This window comes from Lissotriton helveticus, chromosome 6, assembly GCF_964261635.1.
Source record: "Lissotriton helveticus chromosome 6, aLisHel1.1, whole genome shotgun sequence".
Lineage (NCBI taxonomy): Eukaryota > Metazoa > Chordata > Amphibia > Caudata > Salamandridae > Lissotriton > Lissotriton helveticus.
The window spans coordinates 1,637,107,336-1,637,125,345 of NC_136067.1; the positions used below are offsets into that span (position 1 = coordinate 1,637,107,336).

Below are 18,010 nucleotides of genomic sequence, written 5' to 3' on the forward strand. Positions count from 1 at the left end.
GGAACAGGAGTGTGCAGCGGTTTCGGATTTCTGGACATTGTACACAACTTGCAGCTGTGGTTCGATGACTTTTATAATTGCACTATTTGTGGTGAAATACCCAGAGGTGGCGGGGGGGGTGAGACTCTTTCCTCCTCCGGGTTTCTTTTTGTAGACCAGTTTAATGTTAGGGCGACAGGCACACTGCAAGTTGGGGTGGCTTTTGAGTCTAACGCAGGGGTGCAGGGTGGGGGGGTATGTTTTGGGTAATTGTTGGGGGGTGGGGGGGTTTGTATGTGTTTCACTTTGTTTCAAGGCAACGCATTGTTTAACTTCTAGACCTGGGTGTTGTGCTCGCTGTGGGGCGGATTCTGCATTTATTTCCTGGGATGGGGGGTAGGGGGCTGAAGTTATTGAGCTGGAATGTTAACAGGTTGGGGGACAGGATAAAACGTGGTGTTGTGCTGCAGCTACTGAGGCGCCTCTCCCCTGATGTAGTGTTAGTGCAAGAGACGCATCTGATCGGAAATACATGCCACGCCATGAATAGGCGAGGCTATCGTCTCCTGGCACATTCTGGATTTACTACTGGTTCTAGGGGGGTGGGTATCCTAGTCCGGGGTTCCCTCCCCCTGGAGGTCGACAATATAATCCTTGACGACAGGGGGCGCTACGCTGCTCTCACTGGTAGATGGGAGGGGAAGACTGTCTCTCTGCTTTCCATTTATGTTCCCCCTGGCCTGCAGACTGCGACCTTCGCTGACTTGGGGAGAGTAATTCTGGGGCTTCCGGAAGGCATTCTGGTGATGGGTGGAGAGTCCAATTCTGACGTTTCCTGTAGGGAGGACCGTCACCCCCCAGAGAACTCATGAGATCGCAGTCTTGGTTGGGTGGTTTCTTGGAAACGCTGGGACTGGTAGATTGTTGGAGGCTACTGCATCCGGGACAGTCGCAATACACCTTCCACTCTGGGGCTCACGGCAGTCTCTCTAGACTTGATTATGTCCTGATGCCGGCAGCGCAGGCCTCTTCAATCAGGGAAGTCAGACATCTGGCTAGGGGTATCTCAGATCACTCCCCATTGTGGCTTATGATGGATACGAAGATGGGAGCTAAGGGTCATGTGGCCCAGATTAATCCTTGGTATCTCCGTGACCCCAAAACCCGGGCGGAGTTGATCAGGTCTCTGTTATTATTTTGCCGAGAACGTGGGGTCTGTGTCCTCTTCCGTTTCGCTGTGGGAGGCTTTCAAGACCGGCATCCGTGGACAGGCGCGGTCGTTGATTGCTGGCGCCAAGAAAAACAAAAACGAGGCGGTAGTCCGCCTTGAGACCGAAATAGCTGAGTTGGAAAGGGATTTGGAATTGGGTATCACTCACGACAAGATTCATCTCCTCAGTCTCAAACAACTTGACTATAGGGCGTTGGTAACAGATGCTGCTAAAGTCATGAGTAGAGAGCAGCAGGGACGTATATATGATGTGGGAGATAAGGCGGGGAAATTGATTGCTTGGTTGGATAGAAAGGAGAGGGCGAGTCGTGTGGTCCCTGTGGTTGAGAGAGTGGATGGAGTGTAAGTGACTGATCCTGCCGAGATTGTGGAATGTTTTGCGGAATATTTCCAAAAAGTGTATTCCCCAGTATCCGACAGACCAGAGGAAGACTCACATCTGCTGTTACAAGACATTGCATTGCCTTGCCTGTCGGATTTAGATCGGGAACTGATGGACGCAGCACTTTCCGTTGACGAGGTGGCAACTGCTATTCGCTCTGTACGCTCGGGAAAAGCTATGGGCCCTAGTGGTCTCCCCATCGAGCTCTACAAGCTGCGTCCTGACAAAATGGCGCCGTATCTGCGTTCTATGTTGATGGAGTCGCGAGACGTTGGCTCCCTCCCTCGTGATCAGCGACTTGCGACCATTGTGGTGATTCACAAGGAGGGGGAGCCGCGGGATCGCTGTGCATCTTATAGGCCTATTTCGCTTCTAAATGCGAGCCCAAGATCCTCGCGAAATTGCTGGCAAACCGTTTGATAAAAGTGATTAGCGACCTGATCCATCTGGATCAGTCAGGTTTTATTCCACACCGTAATACAGCATTGAACTTGCGGCGCTTGTATGGCGTTCTTGCGAGAGCAGCGTCACTGCGTGAACCGGCCATCTTGGCTTCTTTAGACGCTACGATGGCCTTTGATACGTTGGAATGGCCGTATCTCTGGGCTGCTCTTGCAAAGTTCGGTTTTGGTCCTGGTTTCATCGGCTGGGTGAAACTTTTGTACGAGGAACCATTGGCTCAGATTGTTGTGAATGGTCGGGTTTCTAAGTCTTTTCTTCTTGGAAGGGGCACGCGGCAGGGGTGTCCGCTGTCCCTGCTTCTTTTTGCCATCGCCTTGGAACCCCTGGCTGCTTGGCTGCGGTGGGAGCCATCGATGAGGGGTATTCGGTGGACCCCGGATTTTGAGGACCGAGTGTCACTCTATGCGGATGATATCTTGTTGTATCTTACGTCGCCTCGAAAGTCGCTGATCGTATTGTTTGATGTGTTGAACTCGTTCGGGAGAAACTCCGGTCTTGTGATCAACTGGTCCAAGCCCTGTATCTTTGTACTCTCTGGTGACTCTCCTTCTTTGCCGCGCGGTTGTCCCATACAAGTGGTGCAGACGGGATTTAAATATCTGGGGGTCTTTATCACCTTGGACCCCGTGGTCCGTTATGATCGTAATCTGCTTCCCCCATTCCAACGATTAAAATCCGATGTTGTAGCCTGGCGCAGACTGCCATTGCCCCCCCCCCCTCGGGCGTGCAGCTCTTTTCAAAATGATGTCTTTGCCGCGGTTTTTATATGCGCTGCAGAACACACTTGATGTCATTCCGGCGAGCTACTTTTGAGAGGTGGAGAGTTTGCAGAGACAGTTGATATGGGGCGTACGTTCGCGTATCGCCCTCGCCAAGTGGACGCTTCCCTGGTATGATGGTGGTATTGCACTTCCGGATATACGGCGATACTATTGGGCTTCTCAATTGTGCGCGATTAATCATGGAATGTACGGTCCTGCGTCAAATCCTGTGTTTGAAATGGATAAATGGCTGTTGCCGGGTGGCGATTATAACAGGGCGCTTTACACCAAATCTGCTGGGAAGAAACTTTCGGGACCCACTAAGATAGCGGTGCGGGTGTGGCAATGTGCTAATGCGGCAATGGGATGGAGGGATCGACTGACTCGTGAGACTCCGCTCTATGCATCTGAAAGATTGGGCAGCCTGTGGAAGACGAAAGGTTTCGAGAAGTGGGATATGATTGGTATCTGCAGGGTGAGTGATATCTGGGCCAAAGACAGGGTTAAGACTTTTGAAGAGTTGAAAGTAGAGTATGAGTTGAGTGACAAGGAATTCTTCCGTTATGCGCAGATTCGACATGCGCTGAGTTCGGTCTTTCCTGCAGGTATTGTTATCCCAGAATCATCCCCACTTGAAGATCGAGTGCTTGATGGTTACGTTCCCGACAGCACTATTTCCTTGATATATAAGAAATTGATTAATGATCGAGTTGATTTGTTGGTCCAACTTAGAGAGGTTTGGACAAGGGATGGTCTGGAGTTGGATGACGAGGACTGGCAGTCGGCAATATCCTCACCGAAGGAGGTCACGATTCCGGCTCGTCTCCGACTCGTACAGCTTAAGATCCAACACCGGATCTATGTGACCGGTCCTCGCCTGATTCGTTTGGGATATTCTGTGGATGGGTTGTGTAGGCGTGGATGCGGTTTAACCGGTACTTTTCTCCACATAATTTGGGAATGTCCGTAAGTGGTACGGTTCTGGAGTCGAGTGCATGATGTGATGAAGGACGTCACGGGCATCGCGCTGTTGCCTGAAGCAAGGCGTTGCTTACTGAATGTTTGGGAGCCGACTGATTATGATGTGGCGCAGACTCAGTGGGGTACCCTCGGGAATATGGTTGCCAAGAGAGATATCGCGCAGTTGTGGGGCTCCCAGAGAATGCCCACGGTCCTGGCATGGAAGGAGAATATGGACTGGTGTATGTTTAGAGAGAAGACGGTGTATGTGGCGCGCTGCAGACCTAAAAAGTGGGGTAAAATCTGGGGCCAATGGAACTCCTACCGGGGTGATATATGTACACCTCCCCTTGCGGATGCTGCGGATGTTCCATCTTCCCCCTGACCTGACATTCCTAACGATGTTTAAGCTTTAATGTTTTATGATTCTGAATTTCCCCCCTGCTCCCCCCCTCCTGCATTGATGATTCATATCAAATTGTAATGCACTTCCTCCCTCGCTGAGCGCTTCTCCATCTGTACTGACTTTTATTGCCTTGTTTGTTTTATGTTTATTTGATAATAAAAAGAAATATAAAAAAAAAAAATACAGAACAGAGGGCCCCACAGGGGACCCGATCTGTGGACCAGGTAGAACCTCGCCTCTGCCAGGCAATGGGAAGCCCCACAAGCAGAACCCCACCAACACCAAGAGGGAGAAGGAGGGAGAAGAAGGCTGAAGAGGGCCGTACCCTCACAGTAGAGGAACCAGGGCAAGGTCGGGGAGGCCGAAGCACCCCAGTCCCCCACAAGGCAACCTAGCTTCCGCCCAATGCCAAGACAGGAAGGGAGGAGGAAGAAGCCTAGGAGACCCAAGGAAACGAGAGAAAAGATGGCGAACCCACTCCAGATGGAGAGCAACCTGCCAGCCAGAAAAGCGCCGGCAGTCAAAGCTGTCAGAAGCAAGAAGAACAGCCTGAGGCCCCAGGAAGGCCGAGTAGGCGGCGCCTGGCAAGGGAAAACACATGATCATCCCAGACCTCCGGACAGGAGCAGTGAGAGGAGGAGATGCCCGGGCACACCACCACAAGTGGTGCGCACACTACCTCAAGAAGCAAAAGCAAACTACATAAACGCCATGGAGAACAGGCACCCGAAGGCAACCAAAACCTCCAGCAGAGCGCGCAAGCCATATGAAAGCTACCACTACCCCACATAGGGTATACAAGTCCCAAAATATTTGAACCCTCTTTGGAAGAAATTCCGCAGCAGAGGAAAAACAAAAGAGCCACGGGGAAAAAAACACCCCCGTGAAAGCTTTACAAGCAGCCCAAGCAAAGCAGAAGGCCTAATCTCAGGGCCAAGTCTGCGCAACACAGCAGAACACACACACACACAATCAACAAAAGGGGCGTCCAGCAGCCAACAATATCAAAGTCCAGGGAAAGGACGTAATTGGCCAGAAAACACACTCCACAGCCAGAACAACCGGCCTAAAAAGGCCCAGAGTCAGCCCAACTCAGGAGTCACTGAGGAGGGGACGGAGGACGAGGAAGATAAGGCGGAGGAGGACGAGGAGGAGGACGGAGCCCCGCCAAAAGCCTTTGGATGGCGGAGTCGGCGGGGCATGGAACAACAGGCTGCCATCAAACGGAAGGTTGATGAGTCGCTCCCGAATATTCTCAGGGAATACTCTGTCCCGAAGCCAAGCATGGCGACGGAGAGCGACTGAGGAAGCTGTGACCTGGCCCAGCACCTTTGAGATGTACAGAGCAGAGCGGAGAATAGACGCCACAAGCTCTTGGCCATCCAAAGCATGATGCCGCAAGTTCGCCTGACCAGTCTCCTGGGACACCGCGGATCCCAGAGACTCAGCCGAGTCCCACAAACAGGAGGAGGCCCTAGCCAGAACACACAAAGTGTTAAGGGCCCACAGGGCAGCGCTGGTGGAGGCGAACATGTTACGCCCCCAAGAGTCCAGCTAGTGGGCCTCCTGGGACGGTGGAGTCAACAGTGGCGGCAGGGAGGGAAAAGCGGTCCGCAAAAGGGGGCTGGCGGCCGAGGGGTGAAGGGAAAGAGACACTGGGTCACGCGGCGCCAGGAGGTGCCGGTGCAGAAGATGCTGAGGCACTGGTTACCCCGAGGCAGGATGCCTCCAAGCCCCCATCAAGGAACAAAGGAGCGACCCTTCAAAGGGAAGCAAGACTTCCCTCCCACCAGAGCCTTGGTGCAGGACCTCCAAGAGATGGCCCACCGGAAAATGAGCCACCGGGTCACCCATGCGCAGGATGCCCACAGCCATGGTCACCGCTTGGGAGAAGGCTGCACCCGCCTCCTTAGGACCCCGCGGCAGAGAAAGCAGCCCCTCCGTGGGAGACTGCTGCAAACTAAAGCAGCCCTGAGGCCAAGCGGGACAGGCAAGGGCCAGACCTGGAAGTCAGAAGGAGCCAAAGAATGAGGGATCTGCCGCTCTTTCGACGCCTCAGGAAGGGTGGGGAGCCGCCCTTCAAAGCCGGTGAAAAAGACACCATCCGGCGACCAGTCTCAGTGGAGGACGACACCACTATATAGCCTGCCTCTGGAGAAGAAGGAGCGTCCGAAGACGAATCCGCAGTACGACCCCTGTGCGGAGCCGTAGAGTCTGCCGCCTGAGGCAGGACATCGGCACCATCTGGCGTCACCGGGCATGGTTCCAAGTCACTCCGCACCGGAGACCAGAGTGGAGACCTGAGGGGAACTGGAGCCAAACCGGCTCCGGGGCGGCGCCGGAACGACGCTGACTCGACCCCCGCAGAGGCAGCCACCTGCGCGGGGAACGAGACGGCCCAGGGGAGTGACACGAAGTCCTCCATCAGCCACGGCCCAGAATGTGGCGGAGATCGCCCGGCAACTCATGTGGTGGTGCCAGGGACGATTGAACCTCCGACTCGCCCTCCAACGAGGCCTGTGGGGAGGGACGAGAGGGGCCAGGAGAGGGACGAGGAGTCCTCACCCGGCCTCGACCCAAGCGGAACGAGGAGGGGCCACCAACCCATGTGGGTCCGTACAGACTAGCTGCTGCTGGCGCCGTAGCGGCGTCACCTCGGCCTTAGACAGGACCACCTTGTCAAAGGACCGAGTGGGGCTCGGGGATGCGGATTTTAAGGTACTTAAAAGTAACTTAAAACCCACTTACCTGTACTGCTACGTCCCCGGCCTGCCCTCCTCCTCTTCATTGCAGTTTCTTCTAATCCTTGCTAAAACTACGCATGCACGGGCGCCCGCACATGGAAATTTCTCACAAGAATGGAATGGCATGGTGAGCAAAAAAACAATGGATTTAGGCCCAGATCGCTGTACTGGGGTGAATGTATGACATTGTTCTGCATTCTGTCCATCAACTTTTCTTTTTGCATTTGTCAACCCGAGTGGGACGGGTATGCCCAGATGTGGGTCCCGTGCTCTACATGCCACTGGAGTCAAGCTATCCTGGCTGATGAGGGCTGAAAGCCCGAAACAGGTCCTAGGATGCTTTTTTCCAGTCCAGGGAGGACCTGGCCTGGCAGTTCGGGATGGACTGTTCCCATTGGGCGCAGGGTCAAGACTGATTTGCATATGGCTGGGTCCAAAGTGGAATGGCGAGCAAAAACACGATGGATTTAGGCCCGGAACTCTGTACTGGGGTGAATGTATGACATTGTTCTGCATTCTGTCCATGAATTGTTCTTTTTTCATTTGCTCTCCGTCCGTGGCAGCAGATCATGTGTGAAAGTTAGTGTGCCCCCACTGAAGGCTTCTAAGCATAAGATCTGCGAGCCTCAGCAGTCCAGCCTGAAGACACACAGCTCTGGTGTGCAATGTCACCTGTGCAGACGGCTTGAAGCGCCTATTATCCCCCATGCATCTAGGATGAAACTGCTTTGTAATCAGTTACTAGTTTTATTTAAAGTTTGCCAACATAGATATGGCATTTGAACAACTTGTTTACATAGTACTCTTATAATGAAACCTATGGAGTCACCCACGTGCAAATTCGAAGGTCTCTTGGTGCATTTCCCTCCACATTGCCCAGGAATCCACAATGGCTGCCTTCTTTACTTGTTCCAGTATGGGTTGGCATTCTAGTCTTTGCTGCATGTGAGTGAGACTGCCACATGCGGGCTGTGGCCAGAGAAGAACCTCTCCTTCCCCACGCTCAGCCACACGCAGCAGACACAAGCTTGAGTGGACAGAGATGGACCTTGTGGTATAATTTTAACTAATAATAACTTGAGCTTTCAAGGCGGAATTGTATGAGGCAAATTGGGGGCAGGAGTGTTAATTGGGTAAACAAACATGAACGAAACAGGAGGGATACTAAAAAGATATTTTTCAGCTGTAGGTGGGCATCACAGCAATACCTCGCTCGATCTCGGAACTCTGCGGAGTTTCACGGAGTTTCTAAGTCACTCCACGGAATTCCACAGGGTGGAACTCCACCCACCCTTACTTTTTGCACTAAATTCCACTCAATGCCACACAGTTTCACGGCGCACAGTTCAACTCCACACATTTCCATTCCACACCACATAAATGGAAACCAAACCACATCATTCAACTCAACACAAATACACCACATACATCCAATCCACACCACAGAATTCCACATTGTGCCACAAAATTCAACAGCACACCACATTAACTCTACTACGCCACTCCACAACACAATATACCAATCCACACAATTACCATCTATGACACACAATCTTACTCCACATACTTCCAGTGCACTCAATACGACAAAATTACTATCAACAAAATTCTACTGCACACCATGCTACATGTTATGTTATGTATTGGTTTTTGTTGAGCGCACATATCACCAGGAGGTCTCAAAGCACTTGCCTGACTCAGAGAACGGGAAGGAAAAGAAAAGGGGGGGACAGACTGGAGAGGAGACGATCTCAAAACAGCCAGGTTTCGAGAGATTTACGGAACTTTCTGTGGTCGATTTCTGTGCGGAGTTAAAGAGGGAGTGCGTTCCACAAAGTGGGGGCAAGACAGGAGAAAGATCTTCCGCCGTTCCTGGCGGTGTGGATTTTCTGATTAATTAGAAGATTTTTATTAGCGGATCGGAGGGTTCTGGAGGGCTGATACCTTTTCAGTTTATCAGCAAGATAATGGGGGCCGTGTCCGCTGAGGGTTTTGTGTACTAGACAATTAATCTTGGATGTGATATGTTTTCTAATTGGGAGCCAATTAAGTGCTTTCAAACTTGGTGCCGAGGGGGAACAGGGTGGAAGATTTAATTCTAATCTGTCCGTCTTGTTTTGTAGGACCTGAAGTTTTGTTAGGTGTTCTTCGTTTATGGAAGCCAAAAGGGCACTGCCATAATCCAGACAGCTGATGATTAATCCTTGCACCAGTGGCATGTGAGATGACAGGGGGACCCATTTAAAGATCTTACGGAGCCTGCGCATTAGCCCATAACAGATGCAAGCCACATGATTGACATGGTCGGACATAGAAAGTTGATTGTCAATTAGCACTCCTATGTTGCCGACTGCCGCCTTAGGTGAGGGACATACGCCTAGGCCACCAGTCACTTGACCACAAGGTTTGTGCATTGCTGAAGAGAAGGATTTCGGTTTTACTGGCGTTGAGTTGGAGATGATTATTTAACATCCAGCAGTGTATGTCAGACATACTCTGCCTGAATCGATGTTTGGTATCAGTTGAGTCAGGTCCAAGAGTGATTAGCAACTGAGCGTCGTCAGCATACAACACAGTGCCAAAGCTGTGGGTTTTAATTACGTTAGCTAGAGATGACACGTACAGATTGAAAAGTGTAGGGCTCAAAATGGAGCCCTGGGGGACACCCTTGTCTATGAGTTGGCTGCTGGAGGTAAAATGTGCCCATTTGAACTTCAGAAGTATGTTCAGTCAGGTAGCTCCTGAGCCAGTTTGAGCGGTGCCCCCGACACCCACCCCCCACAGACGATTCAAATGAATGCTGTGGGAGATGGTGTCGAAGGCAGCTAACAGGGCAAGAAGGACCAGGATGGCAGATTGTCTGGCGTCGAGGGAGAGTCTAATATTGTCTACTACTTCCAATAAGGCTGTTTGGGTGCTATGAGAAGCCCGAAACCTGGATTGAGAGGGATCCAACACATTTTTGCTCGTTAGGTGATTGGTGACTTGTTTGTTGACCATTGACTCTAAAACCTTCCCGAAAAGAGGAAGAAGAGAGATTGGCCAATAATTGTTAGGCTGCTTAGGGTCTAGAGTAGGCTTCTTTAATATGGGTCTAGCCATAGCCTCTTTCCATCTGGTTGGAACGATTGAGTGGAGTAATGAAAGATTGAGGAGTTTGGTTAGGCTGGGAAGGAGGGCTGGTCCGATTTTGGACAGAATATGAGAGGAGACCGGGTCAGTGGGGGAGCCAGATTTCACCCTCCTAAGCGCCGTTGAGACGTCTTCGTGGGTGAATTCAGTGAATTCGTTAAGAGGGGTAGAAAACGGGGGGTGATTGCTGGCATATCCCTGATTTAGTGGCTCGCTGACTGTGTGGGGGGAGAGGCTATGGATGTTGATTTTACCCACAAAGAAAGATGATAGTGTGTCCACCCACTCTTGTGATGAAGTCTGTGTTGGCCGACAAGAGGTGAGGTTGGTAAATTCTTTTAGTATTTTGTACAATTCTTTGTGGGAGTTAGAGGCTTGATTTATTCTGTCCCTTAAGTAGGTTTTTTTGGCCATTGCAATGTGGTCAAGATAGAGCCTGTGTGTGGATTTGTAGAGTTGTCTATCTACGGCACTTTTTGAGGGCCTCCACTTGCCTTCAGCCTTCCTAGGAGCTAATGTGTCTGCTTTTAAGTCCATAGTGAACAAGGGTGATAATTTATGGGGCATTTGGCTTTTTTCAAGAGCAAGTCTATCTAACGTCCGACTGATTGCTACCTCGAAGGACTCAGCTGCCGTATTGGGATTGTCAGATTCAGTTAAGGGAGGGGGGGGGGGGTAAAATGTAGGGAAAAAGAAGCTAAGTTAACTTTGTCCCATGACCTGCTTAGCGTTGGTTCTTTTCGGGGGTTACCTGTATGAGAAATGATAGTATTTGGTGGTCAGACCAGAGGACTGACCACTACATAAATCCACCCCACACCACACAATTTCACAACTAACAATTTTAATCCAACCTATTTAATTGCACTCCACACCACATAAATGGAGGAGGAAGGTTGAAAGCGGTCAACTGTCGCCACTCAATCTCATCGTAAGCAGGCTGAGCGTTAACAGGTTCGGGTGGAGAACCCTCCCCTGCTGCTGCGACAGAAGATCCTCCCAAAGAGGCCGCCTGAACGGAGGACCAATACCCATATTCACCACCTCAGGATAACAGACTCTCCGTCCAGAGCCACGAGGAGGACTTGGGCACAGTCGTTCCTGACCTTCTTGAGAACTCTGGGCAGGAGTAGTACAGGTAGAAAGGCGTACAGGAGGCCTGAAAATCCCTTGAGACAAAAAACATCTCTGAGCGAAAACCGCCTTGGAAACTCCAGATCGCAGAACTGCTGACATTACAGGTTCTCGTCAATGGCATACAGATCTAACCAAGGATCTCACCATAAAGAGAGACCTTACTCCACCTCCGGATGAAGATGACATTTGTGATCCACTAGGCATCCTCAGCTGAGTTTATCCCCTCTGGCATTCAGAGAGCCAACCAGGTGTTGAACGACCAGGAATATGTCCTGCTGTCCAGCAAAATCAAGAGATGGAGGGACTCTTTCCCCCGTTTGTTGCAGTCCAACATGGCATTTGTGTTGCCTGTGAACACCCGCACTAGCCTTCCCTTGATGGAGCGTAGAAAGGCTTTCAAAGCCAGCCGGATCACTGGGACATCTAACAGACTGGTTTCAAGGCCGCAGACTACAGGCCTCTGATCTCCACCTCTCCCAGATGGCTGCCCCATCCCAGGAGGGAAGGATCTGTCAATACTGTCAGATCTGGTTGGGGAAGGGAGTAGGGTCTGCTCTTGACCCAATCAATATTTGTTAACCATCACCGCAGATGTTTCACAGATCTCGCCAAGATCTGGACCATCTGGGAGAGATTTCCCTGTTGCTGCACCCACTGTAACTATAGATCCCACTGCACAGCCGGCATATACCAACAAGCATGCGTCACAAGCAGGAGGTCATGAAACCCAGCAGCCTCCAAGTTAGCCTGACTGAAATCCAGGGTAGAGGCTGAAATATTGGTATCTCAGCCTGAATATCCTGGACTCAGGAGGACAGGTCCAAAATGACACCATGTCCAGAACTGCTCTGATGAAAGGGAACATCTGAGAGGGCATTAGGTGTGACTTTGGCATGTTGACAGTGAACCCCAGTGAATGCAGGAGGTCTTCCATAGTCTGGAGGTAGGAGACGATAACCTGGGGCAAGCCCATCTTCAACAGCCAGTGGTTAAGATAGGGAAAGACTGGCACTCCTGATCTCCACAGATGAGCCGCAACCACCAGCATCACCTCGGTGAACACCCAAGGGGTGCTAGTGAGGCCAAAGGGGGGCAGTCAGGAAAGGAATGTGGAAATATGAGTCTAGCAAGTACAATTATACAAACTAGTCTCTTAGATCCAGGGCAGACAGGACCTGAGCAAAAAGTAAGTATCTAGCCCTTCTCCTTCTTGAGGGCCAAATTGAGTGTGCAGGTTGAGGATAGGACAAAGGCTTCCATCCTTTTTGGGCACCAGAAAGTAGCAGGAATAGGAACTATGACCCACTTCTGTCGTTGCCACTCTCTATGTCTTCCTTGGCCAAGAGAAACATCAAGTCCTGGCAGAGAAGAGATAGTTGGTCCTCCGTCAGCCTGTCGTAAGTAGGTGGCATGGAGGGAGAAGTAGTTTTGATGGGGAAGGGAGTAGCACCTTCAGATGATATGCAAAACCCACCTGTCCGATGTTATGGACGGCAAGTGGAGCAGGTGATAGCGAATCATACCACATACTGGGTTCCCATAATGGTAAACAAGCAGATGAGGAGGGCTTGAAGGCTGAGGCTGCCGGGGGGATGGGTGGGGAGGGGCGCTACCCATGGGGCCGGTAGGTACCATGTCCAAGGCCACGCACAGGCTGGGAAGCTTGCATGGCACTGTGGCTGGGTGAGTAAGGATGCGACAGGAACCCCTTCCATAGTCACGAAAGGCAGATTCAGGGTAACAAGGGCCATGGAAAGGTCAAATAACCTGGCCGTAACCCAAACCTTAAAGTGCTCCAGCACCAAATCCGCCTTGTCTCCAAAGAGACAAGAGCCATCCAAGGGCATGTTCATGAGTGATGTTTGAACATCCCCAGAAAAACCAATAGTTCTTAACCAGGCATGGTGCTGCAAGGTCAATGTCAATGATACTGCTCTGCCCAGTGAGTCAGTGGTGTCCAATCACATCTAATGGTAAACTTAGCTGCATCCCTCCCATTGGCAACAGCCTGGGAGAGCACGGCCCAAACTTCCTCCATAACAGTTTGCAGCACCTGCACAACCGTATCCCACAGAGTACGGGAATAATGACCCAAAAGGCATGCAGTGTTCACCGACAGCAATGCCAGGCTGGTGAAGAAATCATTTTGTTGCCTAAATTGTCCAGCCTCTTGGATTTGCCAAACCTGTGGGGCCTGAAGGCGTGCGGAAGGAACGGGCTGTCCAAACATGAGTGGCAGAGCTTCAAAAAATTCTCAATTGATCAGGAATCGCTCCAACTCCCGGAAACTCAAGGAGGAGCAGAGTTGGCCGACGCGATGGTTCATCCGCACAGGACTCAAGTGACGCTCCTTCATCTTGGCGACCGATGAACGAGGTGAAGTTAAAGCATGCTTCGCCTTCTTCGCGTGGCAGGACATACCAGAATGGCCAGACGACTGAATGCGATGGGCTTCTCGGACTCAGTGACCACTATCGGGACCTTCCTCTTGGCCAGGATCTGGATCGTCGCCGGCATTGCACGTCTAGCCACCAAAAGCTTGTGGGATCGCTCCCTCAAGGCCTTCGAGGGCACGACGCTGCAATTGGTTGTGGTCGCACTCAAGGTATCAGAGGCATAGAATGTGCGGATTAGTCACCAACATTGAGCGGTGACAGGTACCTCAGGGTTAAAAGTCGGCCTTTTTAGAGGAAATACCTGCCACACCAGGAGGAAACAAATTTCAAAACACTGCAGCAAAACGTAAGTTAGTAAAAAATTGACTAGGGGTTGTTCCTCCCAGATCTGCACTGACTGGCACAGAAAGAAAAGAACTGGTGACAGCGTGCTTGGGTGGCGCCTATATAAGTATGACGAACGTCACTTACTGCATGGACGATGCCACGTGGAGCTGAACACTACCACCTACTGTAGCGCAGGGGTTTTGCTCAAGAAAAAGCTTTGCATCCAGTCTGATGCTATAGGATAATTCTATGGTGAGGCATTTGCGGCTAGAAGTCCCTTTCAGATATGAAAGTTACACATAGTGGGCTCGCCCTGAAGCTCTTTATGCAGGAGTTTTTTTTTTTTAAAGAAGATTAGGTCTACTATATTGTAGCATCCTTAGGGACCTCAAAATGATGTTCTTAAAACTGTGTAGAGAGAGGGGAATTATTGTTTATTGTCCACTTCTATGACATAATTAAAAACCGAGAATGATCTAGGAAACTAGAAGTCTCAAAGTTATGCCAACATTTTTCTGTCCTTCTTTTAAAGCGTATTCTGGTCTGTGGCATTCTTCATGGTAATATAGTCCCCTAATGTCCCTAGTGTCACCCTTCCTGTCTAGAATAGAGTCCCATCAACCTAGAAGTGAAATCTTTGGTCAACAGATATCTGGAGAGGATAAAATATTTAATGGATCTCTTTTCAGGTGAGCTGATCGTCAGGAAGTGGGGAAGTCCTTCTTCACATACAAGCTATGAACAATAACTTCCTATTACTGAAAGAGAAGATTTAAAGTGCATTATTTTCATGTTCCTACATAATCCAATGCATACAACTATATGGAAACTTAAATAGAGAAAATTGCCTTGCCCAATTAATGCAATAAGTATAATGTTCTTGTGATTGGAATATTTTAACTGTAGAATTAGGAGTGGCAAAGAAAGAGGTAGAGTACTGTGACTCACCTAGATTTGAGGATAAAGTTTTCATAAGTTAAAAGCAGGTCAGGCTCCAGCATACATAGTGAAGGTGAAAACAGACTGGTCTATTAAATACACAAAAGTTCAAGAAGAAACAATTACTTACAAGTGAGTTATTATTTCTCCATGTAGTGGAGGTAGTAAATTCCCTGAGCCAATGAGGCAGTTGTGGACTATACTAAGACACTGTTGAACATCGTCCCTAAAGAAATAAAAATACAAGAGTTCAGAACTGCTTTGCTTTTCTTTTTTTTTTTTTAACAAAATATGTATCTAAATCACAAGCAAAACACTGAACCAAACAAATTCAGAGTTATTACTGGAGTTACACATTTCTCTATAATAAATAATTATTTTGCAATTCACATATTTACATAGACATGAAAATGTTGACAAAATAGTAAAAAAAGACTAATATTTGAGTGAAATCCATCAGCTTCTATTGAATTAGGCATTAACTGTTTGTAGAAAAACAAACCAAGAATAAATATAGTATTTTATCCACCTATTTTTTAAATTCTTCTACATGCTTACTATCCAACTAAAAGCACAATTTGACAGTTGGAACCAAGGAGGATAGAGATTTTAGAGGTCATACAGCTCAAATCACCATTGATAAAAAGACATTTAAAATCTGTTCCTTAGAGGGCAAAGCAAGGTTCAGGTCGTTAATTCTCACTCGTGATAACTTAATCTTAGAGGTGGGTGTGGAGATTAAGTGTAAAGAGGTGTATGTTGATTATTAGTGATTTCCTAGGCACCATGTGCTGCACAAACGCCAAAACATAAGATGAACAGTTAATAAGTCTGGATTTAATTATGAAAGTCAATATAAATCTACAGAAAAGTAAGAGTAACATCAAAAAAGAACAAATTCGATATGGACGAGCTTTAACAACTATAAAGTGAGTTTATATCTAAGGTGTTCAATTTTATTCAAATTATTTTGAAGTGATGTACCATTCCACACACTATGTCAGGCCATGAGATTCTTGCCACATGGATGACTAGATTGAATGTGCATTCTATTTTACTGATGGAGTCTTAATTGAAAGAAGCAGTAGGTTTACATTATACATTTATTTTGGAGCTTGGAAAAGACGACCCCTCAATGACGGTCAATAGTTATTGTTCAGACTGTCACACACGTAAGAATGGTCTGTGTGTCTAACAACATGTTTTGAAATTTGCTTGGATTTGGAATAGAAACTAGACATATAGATTACCAATTTTAGCAATGAATATGCTGCTTATTCTGGTAATTTGAATGTTTTTAGAAAGAAAAATACAATTATTATACTGTCTTCAGTATTTATTTTGTGAAGTTCTAACTGCATACAAAACAACAATAAACACCAGTGATGTGTTGACAGTAGTAGTGTTTTTGGTGTTCTAAAATATATTGTGGAAAATTGTGCGCACACATAAAAATGGTCTATGCAGGATGCTTCATTTAAGGTATTACTCACAAGTTCTGTCTGAGTTTCGCTCTACAAAATGCCATCCAAAATCCAAACTGCTTTCATACATTTCACCCAGAGTTAAAAAAACGATTTCTACTGTACAAACCTAGACATCTCAAGCTCTCCATTTCCATAGCGCTCAAGTTTGAGCAGTTCAGGTTGTAGAAATGAGTCCAGCAGATGGAAAGCAAAGGCTATTTCTTCAGGTGATGGGACATGCCAGTGAATGTCCAGATTCCAGAGATCACCTGGTTTACCCCAATCCTACAAAATTAAATAATAGTTTTCTGTTATGACACTCACAAAACTATTTTAAAGTAGATGTGTTTATAGACGCTAGATCACATTCCATTTACGGACAAGCTGGGAAAGAGTTTTCTGGACTACTATCATTTCAGTAAAGTGTTGTTTTGCAAGGTGCTGCAAATTAATTATTCTACAAGGTCTTGCTTTGTGTGTTTCTTAAATGGGAAACAAAATGGAGTTAATTTTAAGCTTTTAAAAGCCAAACACTAATATTGGGTGCACAGTACATCCTAAGAGATCCAGTTTCCACCCTGGCTTTCAGCTCTTAATACATAGCTAACGTTCTGCTCAGATGTAGATACCCTCACTTCGTCTCTTTTAATGGACATGAACAGAGCCAGGAAGACAGGACCAGGAACCTGGACAAATTAAAATCTGGGGTTGTGGACCCAATACGCATTTCACATATCTGTTGTTCTTCCTTTATATGGGAAGGTTTGGATCAATACTCTTTGAATCAGAATTTCAAATGAAGCATCCCCACCACCATGATTAAGCAGTGGGGGGTTTTGAAACACAGACATGCTAATTTTTTGGAGAGCAGATTTCACATCTTCCGTCAATGATGCACGCAATATTGCATTACCAATTCTACGTTCCTTCCACTCAAATCCCCTCCCACCACCCTCAAAACATCCATGTTAATCACAGTCAACTACAATAGCCCAAAACCCAGTGGCGGCAGAACAAGCCACATGGCAACCTTGGACCTAAATACTTGACAGGTACAGGCTTAAGATGTTTCTGAATATTGGAAAAAGCTGTACTAGGCTTTGCTTCAAGCTTACGTGACTCCAGATTTCAAGAGTATACCATAAACCAATTAAAATGGCTAGCATGATTTATCTATGTGGTGGCTCTGGCTGACTGGTGTCTGGATATTAAGCTTCTTAGCTATGATTTTGCACATTGTTTAATCAATTTGTCCCTGGGACCACTGCCTACTCTTAAAAAATATTTTCGCACCCATGCACTAAGGGGAAGGGGTCCCATTGTGACCCATTCCCATTTGCGAGGGGCTTACCACCTACTTGTAGTAGGTGGTAAACTGCAAGTGTTTTGCGACCGCAAATGCGGTTGCAAAACAATGCTACATAACATTTGGAAACGCTATTAATAAGGGAGGCCCTTGGCATGCCTCTTCCTCGGAGACAGTCGGTAATTGGTTACGGATTCGCGAAATAGGGTTTGTACATGGGCCAGACCAATTTTGCGGTCAGCAACAGGCGAATTTCCCATTTGCAACTGCAACAAGCATTTACAATGCAATGGTTTTGCCTTTGTTAAAGTTAGAGCTATTGGCATTGCTCTTGACATTATTTTTATTTATTTATTTTTTTAAATAAATAAATGGCATTGTC

At 48.1% G+C, this 18,010-nt stretch overlaps 1 protein-coding gene across 2 annotated transcripts in view; it reads right to left on the bottom strand.

Annotated features, from left to right (window-relative positions):
- Positions 1-18,010, bottom strand: part of PSME4 (proteasome activator subunit 4) — a 1,411,622-nt gene that overhangs the window by 994,845 nt on the left and 398,767 nt on the right. For both annotated transcript variants that reach the window (XM_078649478.1, XM_078649477.1), the window contains 2 exons: positions 16,450-16,607; positions 14,987-15,082 (listed from right to left, as the gene is read on the bottom strand). In XM_078649478.1, coding sequence (XP_078505604.1) covers positions 14,987-15,082; positions 16,450-16,607 — 254 coding nt within the window. The remainder of the gene's footprint in view (positions 1-14,986; positions 15,083-16,449; positions 16,608-18,010) is intronic.